This window comes from Pelodiscus sinensis, chromosome 6 (genome assembly GCF_052426305.1).
Source record: "Pelodiscus sinensis isolate ZL-2025 chromosome 6, ASM5242630v1, whole genome shotgun sequence".
Lineage (NCBI taxonomy): Eukaryota > Metazoa > Chordata > Testudines > Trionychidae > Pelodiscus > Pelodiscus sinensis.
This window is the reverse complement of record NC_143057.1, coordinates 117,508,360-117,524,083: the sequence shown is the minus strand read 5'-3', so window position 1 is coordinate 117,524,083 and position 15,724 is coordinate 117,508,360. Positions and strand designations below refer to the sequence as shown.

Sequence of the window (15,724 nt, the reverse complement as noted above, 5' to 3'; positions counted from 1 at the left end):
GTTCTAGGTTTTCATCAGAAAAGTCACCTTAAAAACAAGTACATGAACATGTGTTTGTGTGTAAAAATATGAGTGTGCCACACACAATGGCCATCTGATAAATGGTGTACCATCAGATAAATTATGCACCTTTTGACTGTTCACTAAACCATCTGTCCAAGAATTATTCTAACATTCCAGATATCTGAGCAGCTACTGCCAGTTATTGTTTTTTTTAAAAAAAAAATTAGCCTGCTATAGTGCCCTTTCTCCCACCCCATACTAGATTTTTCTTTCCTCAAAATTAGCCCTGCTAGAGACCTAGAATAGGTACAATCAGGGCAGTGGCTTTCTCTCTTCCTCCTCCCCAAGAAAACATAAAAGTCTCATGACTAGGTCTAGAAACGGGAGTTGTGCCCCATGAGAAAGGGATTCTGTGTCCTGTGAGGCTACGCCTACACTGACATGATTTTCCAAAAATGCTTTTAATGGAAAAGTTTTCCGTTAAAAGCATTTTCGGAAAAGCACGTCTAGATTGGCAGGATGCTTTTCCGCAAAAGCACTTTTTGCGGAAAAGCGTCCGGGGCCAATCTAGACTCGTTTTTCCGCAAAAAAGTCGCGATCGCCATTTTCACGATCAGGGCTTTTTTGTGGAAAACAGTACTGTGCTGTTTACACTGGCCCTCTTGCGCAAATGATTTGTGCAAGAGGGCTTTTGCCCGAACGGGAGCAGCACAGTATTTCCGCAAGAACACTGACAATCTTACATGAGATTGTCAATGTTCTTGCAGAAATTCAAGTGGCCAATGTAGACAGGTGGCAAGTTTTTCCGCAAAATCATGTGATTTTGCGGAAAAACTTGCCAGTCTAGACACAGCCAGAGGGACTTAGAATTTTCTCCACTCTAGACATGTCCAGATCCTTTGTAGAATAAAAGGCCCCCTCAAATGTCATTGTTCTGTCTTACGCATGTCACGCTATGACCAGAGTTTTGATAATTTCGCTGTACTGCCGGTTGGCAAAGTCCTAAGGAACAGTGGAGCTGCCATGTGAGGAGGAAGACATGCAGCAGTGCAGCAGTTTATGCTGAGTTTACATTTGGAAGGGCTGGAGTCTTAAATATTTAATGAAAACTTTTAAATCCTGCAGAAATTGGATTATGAGGCTTTGTACTTGCCAGAGAGGAATATTAACTGTTTGCCTCCATTAATCTGAGTTTTATAAAATTGCCATAGTGTAAAGTCCTCAAACTTCACAGCACTGCTGCCTTTCTACAGGGTTTGTCAGCAAAGTATTTTTCCCTTTAATCAGTGGTGTGCTGTGTGGAGTTGAGGCAAGATCTAGCAAGCATGAATAGTACGGTATTTGTGATGCTACGTGAATGGCCTTATGGCAAGTTACTGCAGAACACCATGATGTTTTACTTTGTTGAATTACACAGCAGCCCCATTGGTCCAAGGTTAATCTGCTGGCAAACAAACACAAGGTCATCTCATGTTGGGTTTTAGCAACACATATTGTCACTACTTGTATGTTGTAGCGGAGATTGTGACATCTGTGTATTACGGGCATCTTGATATGGATTTCAAGAAAGGAGAGAAGATCGTGTGGTTAAAAACATAATAGGAAATTGGGGAAACGGTTTCTTGCCCTAGATCTTCCTCAAATTTACTTATACCTGGGCTGAGTCATGTAACCTGTTTCTCCATCAGTGTCTCAGTCCAGAAAATGATGAAAGAGGAGGTTAAGAAATGACTTAGCTAGTAGGAGAAGTAGATGTGGGTGGTAACCTGGGCAGCAGCAGTGATCATGAGATGGTCGAGTTCAGGATCCTGACCAAAGGAAGAAAGAAGGAGAGCAGCAAAATATACATCCTGGACTTCAGAAAAGCAGACTTTGACTCCCTTACAGAACTGATGTTCAGGATCCCCTGGGACACTAACATGAAGGGGAAAGGAGTCCAGGAGAGCTGGCAGTATTTTCAAGAAGCCTTATTGAAGGCACAGGAACAAATCATCTTGATGCACACTAAGAAAAGCAAATGTGGTAAACGACCAGGGAGGCTTACCAGGGAAATCCTTGGCGAGCTTAAACACAAAAAGGAAGTGTATAAGAAGTGGAAACTTGGTCAGATGACTAGGGAAGAGTATGCTCGAGAATACAGGGGAGCAATCAGAAAGATGAAAGCACAATTGGAATTGCAACTAGCAATGGATGTGAAGGGTAACAAGAAAGATTTCTACAGGCACATTAGCCTGTATCAAGATGCCTGTAATTCCTCAAGGAATCAGTTTTGAGGCACTTGGAGGAGGGGAAAGTGATCAGGAATAGTCAATATGGATCACCAAGAGCAAGTCATGCCTGACCAACCTGATTAGCTTCTATGATGCGGGAACTGGCTCTGTGGACATGGGGAAGTCGGTGGATGTGATATACCTTGACTTTAGCAAAGCTTTTGATACAGTCTCCCACAATATTCTTGCCAGCAAGTTAAGGAAGTATGGATTGTTTAAATACACTGTAAGGTGGCTGGAAAGCTGGCTAGATTGTCGGGCTCAATGGGTAGTGATCAATGGTCCGATGGCTGGCTGTCAGTGGTTTTAAGCAGAGTGCCCCAAGAATCAGTTCTAGGGTTGATTTTGTTCAACATCTTTATTAATAACCTGGACGAGGGGATGGATTGCACCCTCAGCAAGTTTGTGGATGACACCAACCTAGAGGGAGAGGAAGATATGTTGGAGAATAGGGATAGGGTCCAGAGTGACTTAGACAAATTGGAGGATTGGGCCAAAAGAAATCTGATGAGGTTCAACAAGGACAAGTGCAGAATCTTGAACTTGGCACAGAAGAATCCCAAGCACTGTTACAGGCTGGGAACCAACTGGCTAAGCAGTAAGTCAGCTGGGGGTCCTTACAGTGGGTGAGAAGTTGGATAGGAGGCAACAGTGTGCCCTTCTAGCCAAGAAGGCTAATATTATATTAGGGTGCATTAGAAGGAACATTGCCAGCAGATCTAGATAAGTTATTATTCCCCTTTATTCGAAACTGGTGAGGCCACATCTCGAGTATTGCGTCCAATTCTGGGCCCTCCCCCCACTATAGAAAGGATGTGGACACATTGGAGAGGGTCCAGCAGAGGGCAATCAAAATGATTAGGGGGGCTGGAGCATATGACCTACAAGGAGTGACAGAGGGATTTGGGCTTACTTAATCTGCAGAAGAGAAGAGTGAGGGGGGATTTGACAGAAGCGTTCAGCTTCCTGAAGGGAGGTTCCAAAGAGGATGGAGAGAGGCTGTTCTCAGTAGTGATGGAGGGCAGAACAAGGAGCAATGGCCTTAAGTTACAGTGTGGGAGATCTAGGTTAGATATTAAGAAAAACTATTTCACTATGAGGGTGGTGAAGCACTGGAATGTGTTACCTAGGGAGGTGGTGGAATCTTCATCCCTAGAGGTTTTTAAGTCCTGTCTTGACAAAGCCCTGGCTGGAATAATGTAGGGTTGGTCCTGCTTTGGGAAGGGGGTTGGATTCAGTGACCTCCTGAGGACTCTTCCAATTCCATGATTCCATGAGTCTGTGATTGTATGACTTTCATGTGAGCTATAGCTACATAAGGAATATGTAGCAGAGGATTCTTTAATCTAGCAGACAGACACATAACATGATCCTAATGCTGGAAATTGAAGCTAGGCAAACTCAAAGTGTGCGTCTAGACTGGCAAGATTTTGCGCAAAAAAAGAATATTTGCGCAAGAGGGCCATTGTAGACAGGACCTTACTTTTTTGTGCAAGAAAGCCCAATGGCTAAAAGGGCCATCAGAGCTTTCCTGCGCAAAAGCACGTCTATACTGGGCATGGATGCTTTTGTGCAAAAGCATCCGTGCCAATCTAAACGCTCTTTTGTGGAAATACTTTTAATGGAAAAACTTTTCCGTTAAAAGTATTTCCGCAAAATCATGCCAGTCTAGACGCAGCCAAAGTGTAAACATTTTGGAATAATTTACCTACAGATGTGATAGATTCCTCCTCATGTGAAGCCTTCAGATTAGGACAGGATGTCTTTCTTAAACAAGTACTGTAGCTCAAACAAAAGTTAGTACCACTTGATGAAGTTCTCCGGACTGTGTTACCCAAGTGCTCAGACCTGATTATCATAACACTCCTGATTATCATAAAATGCATGATGCTAAGATGCTGGCCTAGCTCACAGGCAGGTTGTGAGGCTAAATTCATTAATGTTCATTAAAAAATTGCAATTCTTTAGCCTCCTATGAGGCTCTTTCTCAAAGTGTTGTTGCTATTAAGTAAACTCTAATAATTTTAAGGATGTGTTGGGAGAAAGGGCACTTGGTGAAGTGTGGTAGGTGTGTGGTGTCATGCCAGTGTAACAAAAAGTGGTTGCATGCTGAGATATACTGTTCCCATATGCATGTCATTTTCTGGTAGCCTCTCATACGTGGTAATTCACTAGTTTTGAGGCAGAGACTGTAACTCAGCGGAAAAGATGGATTGTTATGGAAATAGAGTAATTTTTACAGAGTTTTTATTGCCAGCCTGGGAAGTATTTAGTGCATAAATAAAAGATTTTTACTGCCTTTGGTGGTTATCATGGCTTTGTAGATCAAAGAAAATAAATAACACTTTGTGGGATAGTGCCTTTCATCCAAGAACCTCAAAGCTCTCTGCGAGCATTAATGAAGCCTCACAATACCCCTAGGAGGAAAGTAAGTAAAGTCATCCCCATATTCCCATGGGCAAATTGAGTCAACAAGCAAGCACAGCGTAGTCTACTAGATAGGGGACAGAATTGAGAGTCAGGACCCTGGGTTATAATCCCAGCTCTTCCATTAACTTGGCTGAGCAAATCACTTATCAGCCTGTGCATTGGTTGTTTCTAGGGCTGTCAAGTGATTAAAAATTTAATCGCATGCACCTCCCCTTTGAAACGCCGTAGTGGCGTTTCAATGGGGCAGGACTGCATGGAGCCTGAGATCAGCTGGAGCGGCGTTTCCAAGGGGCAGCCATGAGGAGCCTGGGTTCAGCTGGGGACTCCAGCAGATCCCCGGCTCCACTGTTGAAAAACCCCTTTGAAGTGTCGGAGCAGCACTTCAAAGTGACTTTGCAGCACGAAACCGGGGATCAGCTGGGTACTGCCCTTGTGAAGTGCCGTTTTGTCACCTTAAAGGGGCAGTGCATTAGGAGCCTGGGATCAGCTGGGTACTCCAGCAGATCCCCGGCTCCGTGTTGCAAAGTTCTGCTCCTGCACTTCAAAGGGGCTTTGCAACAGCGGAGCAGGGGGTCAGCTGGGGACTGCAGCTGATTCCCAGCTCGGCTTGGCACTTCCAAGGGGCAGTGCAGCATTAACGCATTAAAAAAAGAATGCGTTAATCCTGTCCTGTGTTAATTGCAGGCATTAACGCAGGTTGATTGACGGCCCTCGTTGTTTCCCCATCTGTTTAATGGGGATAATTTGTCCCTATGGGAGAGAGGTGTTGTCTAGATGAATTAATGACGGTAAAGCACTGTGAGGATGGAAAAATGCTTTGTGAGCACTAAGTATATAACTTGGGTATTGACTTGCTTGTGCTAAAAGAGTGAATAAGTGGGGTGCCAGGAAATAGAGCCTAGGAGTGTGCTGATTCTGAGTGGCTTGTTCTGATAGCTAAGCGACACAGTCTCCCTAACTAGTTATCCCAGATAGTAGGTGCTGTAAGGAGTTACAAGGGTGATGTCTGCATTGTCTTGTAGTATACAGCATCTGCAGTTCATGTGGAAGTTAACCTATCACAGAAGCATGTGGGGAGTGGATTAGGGCACAGAGAGAGAAGTATTGCTGTCTTCCAAGGAACCATAATCTGAAAATGAAGTTGTGGGGACGGGAGGAGGACAGTGTCACTCGTGAAGTTGCACAAGATGTCACCCTGATGCTGAACCCCCATGCCAGTGCTCTGTCGGCTAAATTTAGTTCCTCATGTTTCCAGAGAAATGTTGTAAATTTTTACTGCTGAGTTTAAAATAAAAAAGAGTGGATGTCTTGTCATGAAAGCATAGCAGCAGAGTGGTAAAAATGGTATGTCAGTGGCATGAGCATCCGAATTCCCAGTGAATAAGATATCGGGTGCCATTAATAACAGTCTCTTAAATGTGTGTTGGTGAACAATATTCATCTGAGTGTTTCAGATGGCTTAGATTAACTCGCCTCAGAACCTGAAATAATTGTGCCTTTGCATGGTTTTACAGATCTGCAAGTTGAGGGAGAGAGGCATTTATAAGATTTAATCTGTTCTACCAATTTTCATATTGTATAGGACTGACAAGGAGCAGCACATGTGTCGTTGTAGCTGTTTCAGTCCCAGGATATTAGAGAGACAGGCTGGGAGAGGAAATATCTTTTAGTGGACCAGTTTCTGTTGGTGAGAGAGATAAGCTTTCGAGTGACGCAAAGCTCTTCTACCTCACTCCTTGTCTCTTTAAAAAGCTATATGTTGTTTAGCCGCATCCATGGAACGGGACTCGAACACTGTACCCTGTTCTGACTACTTAAACATCACTGCCTCCTAGTTCTCACATTTCACAATTGTGTTTTCCCCCCCTCTTTTTACCAGGGTTATCATCCATTGCCACATGAAGCTGAAATTGCACACACCAAAAAATTATTCAGAAGAAGGAGAAACGACCGGAGGTAGGAGAGATCTGTCCAACATGTCTTTGACCTTTTTTTTACTTCTCCTGCAGCTCTTCTCCCCACTGCTTTGAATGTTGTTTTTCAATTACATTGTGTTTAGCTGAAATATTTATTGCATGAAAAATGCTACATTATGACACCAGTGAGCTGGGATCTGCACTGGCTACCCCTGGGCTTCTAAGTGGAGGTTAAGGTGTTGGTCGTGTGACCTAATTAAGCCCTAAAAGGTCTGGGATACCCTACCTGGCAGACTACCCTTCTCCCTGTACCATACTGTCACAGCTGTGGTTAGCTAGCCGGATCCCCCTTTTTATGAAAGAGAAGCGGCAACTGGTGAGATGTTTTCTGTGAGAGTGTTGAGACTGGAGAACTTGTTCCCCCAAGTGCGGGAGAGTCTGAATTTGCTGTCTTTCTGGCACTCTGCAAAAGAATCCGGATTTTTTGAGAGGGCTTGAGGAGTGGGCATCCTAGATAATGAAAATGCTTACAGCTGACCTGTGTCAGCTGATTCAGGCTTGCAGGGCTCAGGCTATGGGGCTGTAAGTTTGGGTACAAGTTTGGCCTCAGGCTGGAGCCCTTTGTGGTGTCCCAGAATACAGGCAGGTTCCAGGCCAAGCCTAAACACTTACACTGCAATTTTATAATTCCACAGCCTGAGCCCTGGAGTATAACTGCAGTATGCACACATCAAAAGGGGAATAGGTGACCGGACGGCTGGTTTGAGTTCCTGTGGAACTGATCGTTTTAAAGCTACGGAGATTTAATGTAATTGTATTTATTGTGTCACGATAGTGAACACCAAAAGCCTTGGATAGGCATCTTTATTTAAATTTTATTTATTTAGATTTAAAATAATAAATAAACTCACATTTCAAAACAAATCAGGAAATGCAGGGGTTCATCTTAATGTGTTCATGTTGCACACACAAGTGGTATTTTCGATTTCTGTTTTTTCAGTTCTGTTCTATTCGGTATAAGTGTTTTATACTGATCTCAGCATCATATTACTACAGCGCCTTCCAGCTGTGCATTAAATAACGTGGCTGCACATCTGTCACGTGCAGTTTGTTCTCCCACCTCTTTCCCCAGAGAGAGAAGCATGTCCACTGTCAGAGAAGGCAAGGTCAAAGAAATGTGCCTTGTTCTAGAAACGGAAAGGGGTGAGGTTTGTGATGGTCCTTCGATCCTGGGGCCTACAGCCTGTTCCTTCCACAGTCTCGGAGCAACCCCGGGGAAAGTTCCATCTCTGGCACAAACAAGCTTTATTCTTATTGTTGAGAGTTCCATTGGGCCAGAGAAACAAAGTTGTCAGCTGTGGTCTTCGTCCTAGAGCTTTCAAGATAGTCTTATAGTACCCTGGACCCAAGCCAGAGAACACATTGCAGATAAAGACCAAGAGCCTGACCTTCTTTGAAAGTCTATGGAAAGCCAGCAGACAGAGCAATGGACTGGTGTGTTGTGCTCTCTGTACTAGCTAGCGTTTCCTGTGTGCTGATGGTTTTGTGCCCAGGTGTATCTCATTGCTGTAATGAAGCCAAGAGGTAAAAGCAGTGTGAATAACTAAGGACGGTCATGAAGAGTATTGCGAAGGATGCCGGTGGTACAAAGTTATGGTGATAAATTGTGTTATTCAGTAGAAACTAGGGTCTGGATTTTCCAGTGATGTGTGAACTTGAAGGGCAGGAGGAGAGGTGGAGAGAGCCTGCCCGGCACTCCATGGAGGGCAGTGGGGTGTACTCATGATGAAGCACATGAGGAAGTACTCATTCCCTGCAGGCCTGCTGCTGCAGTGATTAGGTGGTTTCAGCTGCTGAGACCCAGCTCCTTGCCTGTCTCACTCCCCCACCATGCTGAGTTAGTGGCAGGACCGTAGTGAAGAACCAGCTTAGGAGGCGGCTCTGCCTGGAGGGAGGGGGGCAGTCCTTACTGAGTGCAGCCTTCTGCTCTCCTCTTGAGCCCAGCCCTTCAGTGCATCCCTCTCTGCTTCCTTTGTGTAGTGGGGGAGGAAGAGGAAGCAAGAGCTGCAGTGATTGGCATGCAGGGAGCTGGAGACTTCACTCTGCTTCTGCTGCAAACAAAATTCCCAGGTTCCAAACAAGCCAAAATTTGGGTGAAAATGAATCAAATCTGAATACTGATCTTTCAAAATCCGGGGGGGGGGGGGATTTGAAAAACAAATGAGGAAAGTTGGTAAATACCAAAAATGAAGAGCCTTGTGCATATCTCAGGTTACAAACATTTCATCCACTAATTCCAGCACTGAGCAGAATAACAAGTGGCTGAACTAAGTCACATGAAGTTATAACACGATATGGCTGCGCCGTTGCCATGTGAGTGGGACTCAGATAAAATGGGCCTTCTTGAATCCGAATGTGGGCCTGATTTTCCTTCTTTTACACCTATGTAAAAGGCTATGGCTGTGTAAAACTGTCTGTCTTTCTGAAGGTTTTCTGCAGCTCAGGATAGGAACCATTCAGCATTATTACAAGCCATCACTGTTAAAGAAGCCTTTGAAATGGTGACAGTTCTGTGCCTCTGTACAGTACTTACAACTGTTGGGCCAGTCTTTAGCTGGTGTAAACATGTGTAGTTCCATTTATCCAGCTGATCATTTAGCCTGTTGTGCAGCTGTAAAACAGTCACATTAGAGGTGTTTCTTTTTCTTCCTGCTCTGTTCAGATTACCCTGGATAAGCTGTCAGCACACATAAGCATTTAGCTTTCATGAGTGCATTCTGCCCTCCTCCCCACAGATGACAAGAACTGATAGCAGGTGAAACTGCCTTGTTGGAAGACCGCATAGTGAGATAAAATATAGATAATATATGCAGCCTAGTCCAAGGTTTTACAAAGGAACTGTGATAAATATCCCAAGAGACGATCTGATAACCTGTGAATTACAAAGACATTTATAATGTATGTTATTCATGCTAGATTAACGGAGCAATGGACCATGTATATTGAATTAGGACAAAAACAAGAAATCCACTGGGGCACTTTAAATTTCAGTCAATAACGCAACATGGGGAGTCAGATCCATAGGGAGGAGGGACAACAGTTCATTTCAGCCCCTTTAAAAAACAAATACGCAAATGCTTGAAAGAGTAAGTTGAAAAAGTAAGTTGAACTCTCAGATGTGGCCATCGTGTGATTCCCCGCAAAATACACCATCCCACAATCTGGTAGCCACACAAGGCTTTTTGGTTCGTGACTTCAGGGATTGAGATTGATGCAATTTAACCCACCCCCTCTAGTTCCTAATGCTTTGGCCCATCCCTTTTTCTGTTAGACTGAATCTGATTTTCCCCTTCTCCTTATAGAAAAAAAGATGACTTCATAATAAGATTATGGTATTTACAGGACATTTTCTTAGTGCATCCCCAAACACCAGAATTTTAAAGTGTACTAAGAACCTTGCTGGAGGACCAACCCTGCTACTAGCTGTAGGAACATAGGCTGAGGGTGGTGGGGTTTATTAGGAGTTATTTCAGGACAAACTTCCAGTCGCTTGTTGAACAGTGACCCAATATTCTGGGAGGCAGGCAGTGCCATCTTGAGAAGATGATGTGACGGTGCATATAGAAATTCCTAGAATTGAATTAGATTAGGTTAGGTGTTATATTCACAGTGCATGACTGAGGAGCCTGGAATTGATTTCCTGTCTCAGCTCTTCCATCAATTTTCTGTTTACCTTTTTGACCCTCAATTTCCCCATCTGTGAAGGGAAGGTAACATGTGCTGTGCATGGGGATAGAGAAGTTCAGACCTTCAGTGTGAGTAAAACACTTGTAAGGGACTGTGACAGACAGTGCCCTTGAATTTGGAAAGTGCACTTTTAATCTTCATTGTAGAATGCTTGAAACAACTGTCTGAGCGTGTGATGGGGTACAGACACCACACTGGCTGGGCAAGGGTTAATGAGCTGCCATGATCTCGGTCATTCCCAGCTTGCTTCATCTGCAAGAGCTTGAGAGGTGTGGAGAGAGCAGCTGAAAGGAGAGAGCCACCTGAGTGCATGGTGCAGGAGAGCAGATTTTTCAGACGAACTCCCTCAAGGAAGTCTTGGCTGGGATTATGATCCAGACAGGGACCCCTAGATGCCACAGCATCCTTATATTACTTTACCTGGCCTTGTTGTGTTCCCTATAGTGCTTACTGTTCTACCTGAAGCGTATCTACAGTCTGAATGGAACTGCTGCCATGGCTGGAGCCCCACTGATGGGGATGGCGGTCCTCAGTAAACCTCTCTCAGTCTGTCTCCTACTAGAGCTTAGGCAGTGATCAGTCCTGAGCACTGAAGCAATGTGTTCCAACGAAGGGAGGAGAACAAGTGAAACTGTATTGATTCTCCCATCAGCACCTCTCAGCAAACTGTTTAGACTGAGAAGGCCTGGACTAATCCCCCAGACTTTAATGGCTGGCTGGCCCTAGCCACTGACACATGCTCTCCCACCATATGGCTAGACTCATGCTATCAGCGGTTTCATATAAACAGCCTGTATACTCTAGAACCATCTCACTTCTCAGTGTGTCGCGAAATAAAATGGAAGCCTTAGCTACTCATCATTTTAATGTTGCTAATGATGCCCCGAAGAGAGCGCTCCTTCTATACAATTGATCTGCAGTAAGTGAGGGTCTCAAAATGGTTATTTTGTGTGGAAAAACATGGTAGACTGGGAGTTTAAAAAAATCAATTAAACAAACTGTTTGCAGTGTATTTGCCAGATTATATGGGAACATAGAACTGGTTGCAAAGATATTCACACTTCATTGCTGTGTAGTTATCTTATCAGTCCAGGCATTTTGTTGGTGGATATATAAGATTCATTTACTGGTTATGGAATAGGGTAATGCGGAGGGCTCAGTATCCCTCTGCTGTACAACCAGTAGAGGAGGCATTTTATTGCCACTGCTAGTGAAACTGTTGGGAAGTCTCGGCATCTGTTTAAACATTGTCTGAGTGCAGAAAAGACCCAGCCTTGAAAAATCAAGCTCACATTCCCCTCCCAGATCCACCTAAGTGACAGCTGAGAAAGCATTTGATACCTATTCTACAGTTGCCTTTATTTTGATACAACGTAAAAGTAGTGTGAAACAGCTTTATCTGTGGGACCATGAGTAGGGGACACACCCTACTTGGTAAGAGTGGCTACTTGGCATGTGGAAGATGAGCTGGATTTGCTCCATTAAACACTATGGGTACGTCTACCCTACAAAGTTAGTTCGAACTAACGGACGTTAGTTCGAACTAACTTTGATAGGCGCTACACTAGCGCTCTGTTAGTTCTAATTTAATTCGAACTAGCGGAGCGCTTAGTTTGAACTAGGTAATCCTCATTCCACGAGGATTAAACCTAGTTCGAACTTACTAGTTCGAATTAAGGGCTGTGTAGCCCCTTAATTCGAACTAGTGGGAGGCTAGCCCTCTCCAGCTTTCCCTGGTGGCCACTCTGGCCAACACCAGAGAAACTCTATTGCCCCCTCCCGGCCCCGGACCCCTTAAAGGGGCACGGGCTGGCTACGGTGCCCGTGCCAGGTGCAAGCCTGCCAGCACCCAGCTAGCAGACCCTGCACCTGGCACGGCTCGAGACAGCCACCCGATGCCCCCCAGCCCTCCCCCTCTTCCCGGGACCAGGCTGGCGGCTCCCGGGAGCTTGCCCAGGACCACAAGAGGCGGGCCCCCACCTGGGCTAGTGCGGATATCATGGACCTCGTCCATGACCTCGGCACTAGGCACAGGGAAGTGGCCGTCTAGGGCAGGGGAGCTGCCAGCCTGGCCACCCAGGAGCAGGTTTGCATGAAAATCAAGGTGGTCCACTGAGACCCCCGACCCTGAGCTTACAATGGCCATACTGGGTCAGACCAAAGGTCCATCTATCTCAGTAGCCTGTCTGCCGACAGCGGTCAACCCTAGGGACCCTGGAAGGGATGGACCGAAGACAGTGACCAAGCCATTTGTCTCGTGCCATCCCTCTCCAGCCTTCCACAAACTTTGGGCAGGGACACCATTCCTACCCCCTGGCTAATGCCACTCCATAGACCCAACCTCCATCACTTTATCTCACTTCTCTTTAAACTCTGTTCTAGTTCTATCCTTCACAGCCTCCTGCAGCAAGGAGTTCCACAGGTTGACTCTTTGCTTTGTGAAGAACAACTTTCTGTTACTAGTTTAAAGCCTGCTACCCATTCCTTTCTTTTGGTGTCCTCTAGTCCTTCTTTATGGGAACTAATGAAGAACTTTTCTGTATGCACCCTCTCCACCCCACTCATGCTTTTAGAGACCTCTATCCTGTCCCCCCTCCGTCTCCTCTTTTCTAAGCTGAAAAGTCCCAGTCTCTTTAGCCTCTCTTCATATGGGACCTGTTCCAAACCTCTGATCATTTTAGTTGCCCTCCCCTCTCCCACCCTCTCTCTTCCCCTCTCCCACCTCCTTTTCCCAGTCTCGCTGAGTTTTGTTCAATAAAGAGAGATTCTATTTTTGACCACACGTTTTCTTTATTTTGTACATCAAGAAGAGGGGCTAGGGAAGGGTAAGTGGAAGGAGGTGAGGGAGGAATGGGGTACGCGCCCCCGATGGGGAGGACTGTGCTGGCTCTGCGGGCTTCTGGGGGTGGATGCTCTCCTGCAGCCCCCCAACTGACCTTTCTCCCCAGATGGCAGCCTGCGGCAAGTGCAGCCGGTCTGATGGCCGAGTGCTGTGATGTGCCCAGTGTGGGTAGTCTGGGCAATCCAAGCGGGGCACCCCTTTGCAAGCGGGGCACCCCTGAGAACTGTCTGTCCGGGGTGGGGGTCGGGTCCCTTTAAGCACAGCCCTCGGCTAACCTGAGACAGCAGCTCCACGCTCTAAGTCCTATTCTGATGCCCTGCCGGCACTGCTTCCGGCCATCCTTAACCCCGGTTCAGGGTCCACTTAATGTGGACATGCTAGTTCGAATTAGCAAAATGCTAATTCGAACTAGTTTTTTGTCTGGATCCGTTAGTTCGAATTAACTAATTCGAACTAAGTTAGTTCGAATTAACGTTGTAGTGTAGACGTAGCCTAACAGTGTGAGCTCTGCACTGTTCAGAACATAAACTCAAGGGCAGGAGATAACAGCCTCGTAGACAGACACAGACAAGGTAGGACATCTTAGGAAGCTCACAGGAAGGAATAACCTAGAAGGATTTGTCATGCTTGGGTTGGATCATTTTGATGGGCATCACAGAAGAAACAAGTCGAAGGGCCTGAACCAATGTCCCATTGACTTCATTGAGCTCTTAAAGAGGAACGTGGAAGCAAGGATGGTGGTGGTTTGTGGAATTGACACATGTAAGGGGAAATGCGGGGGTGGAAGGGAATTCTTTGAAAGAAATAAGTTTGGTCCCACAACCCTGACATGAGCTGTTTTTGTTTGTTTGTTTGTTTGTTTGTTTGTTTGTTTTTGGTGGCCTGGATTAAATTCTGTTATCTGCGTGATTTCCTGTCCTCTTGAAAGTGAACTAATAGCACCAATTGGAGCCAGGCATATTGCATTCAGGTGCAGTGCAGTCTTCCCACGCAGTTTCCCTCCACTCTGGCTGACATGCTGCCTGCTGTTCCTGTCTGCTGCCTGCCTTGTTTGAGCAAAAATGACAAATTACGTGGTGGGGTTTTTTCTGTCATGTTGATAAACGGCCATTAGGAGGAAGTTATCAGACTTGTGCTTGGAATTCTAAGACCAGCGCTGGACACAATGAATTGTTTATTTCATAAATCCAAGGATTCTCCTGGCCCCACTACGCTGGATATTTTTAGCCTTCAAGGTTATTTTTTTGTATGAGGAGCTGATAGCAACCCATATATGGACTTTGTCTAACACTCTCCCTATAAAATAAGTTCTGACTCCTCCATTAATTGCAGCCCTGAATTACAAAGACTTGGGGTTAGCAATATGACTCCTTTTTTTTGACCCGGGAAGTATGATTCAGTTTTGGCTGAATTACAGCCTATTTAAAAAGTGTCACTTTCTTTCTCACACATGCTTTCTTTAGGAAAATATTGTCAATGTGCCAAATTAGTAACTGGACAATAACATTATAAAAAAACAGGGGGAGAGGTAGATAACAAACACTAATTTTCATAGAAAAAGTATGTTTTTGTGAGAGAAGGGGATTTTTTTTTTTGCCAGAATCTGTCATTTTTCTACTCCATTTGGAACAGAATTTTTAAAATGTTGTGTTGAAAGTTTTGAAAAAATCCCTCTCTCTCATTTTAAGGGCTACGTCTACACTGGCCCCTTTTCCGGAAGGGGCATGTAAATTTCAGCAGTCGTCGTAGGGAAATCCGCGGGGGATTTAAATATCCCCCGCGGCATTTAAATAAAAATGTCCGCCGCTTTTTTCCGGCTTTTAAAAAAGCCGGAAAAGAGCGTCTAGACTGGCCCCGATCCTCCGGAAAAAGTGCCCTTTTCCGGAGGCTCTTATTCCTACTTCCTCTTATTCCACTTCCTTTGAAGTAGGAATAAGAGCCTCCGGAAAAGGGCACTTTTTCCGGAGGATCGGGGCCAGTCTAGACGCTCTTTTCCGGCTTTTTTAAAAGCCGGAAAAAAGCGGCGGACATTTTTATTTAAATGCCGCGGGGGATATTTAAATCCCCCGCGGATTTCCCTACGACGACTGCTGAAATTTACATGCCCCTTCCGGAAAAGGGGCCAGTGTAGACGTAGCCTAAGGAGTCTAACTTTCTCCATTTTTCTCCGGAGAAAAATAGTAGCAAAAGGTGAAAATAATTTCCCTTTTTCTAATTTTTTACAAAAAATTGGAAAACGCCATATTTATAGTTGTCTCCCCCCTTGTGCATTCATTGCAATCTGTAATTACATGGTCAGATAGAGTGTGTCCACACAGCAAAGTTATTTCAGAATAACAGCTGCTGTCGGTTATCTGCCAGTGTGGACCTGAACAAGTGAGCACTGTGGGGATAGCATTCATTTCATGGAGGAGAATGGTCTGGGTTTTTTTGGTAATTTTCCTCTCAGCAAGGGCTAGCCAAGGCAGCAGAGTTCATGCCAGATACTTGGTCTTCTGGGTTAGTGGAGCACTGAG

At 45.1% G+C, this 15,724-nt stretch overlaps 1 protein-coding gene across 3 annotated transcripts in view; it reads left to right on the top strand.

Annotated features, from left to right (window-relative positions):
* Nucleotides 1-15,724, top strand: part of CTIF (cap binding complex dependent translation initiation factor) — a 324,244-nt gene that overhangs the window by 178,426 nt on the left and 130,094 nt on the right. For all 3 annotated transcript variants that reach the window (XM_089779455.1, XM_089779454.1, XM_006136745.4), the window contains one exon: nt 6,583-6,659. In XM_089779455.1, the coding sequence (XP_089635581.1) occupies nt 6,583-6,659 (77 nt within the window). The remainder of the gene's footprint in view (nt 1-6,582; nt 6,660-15,724) is intronic.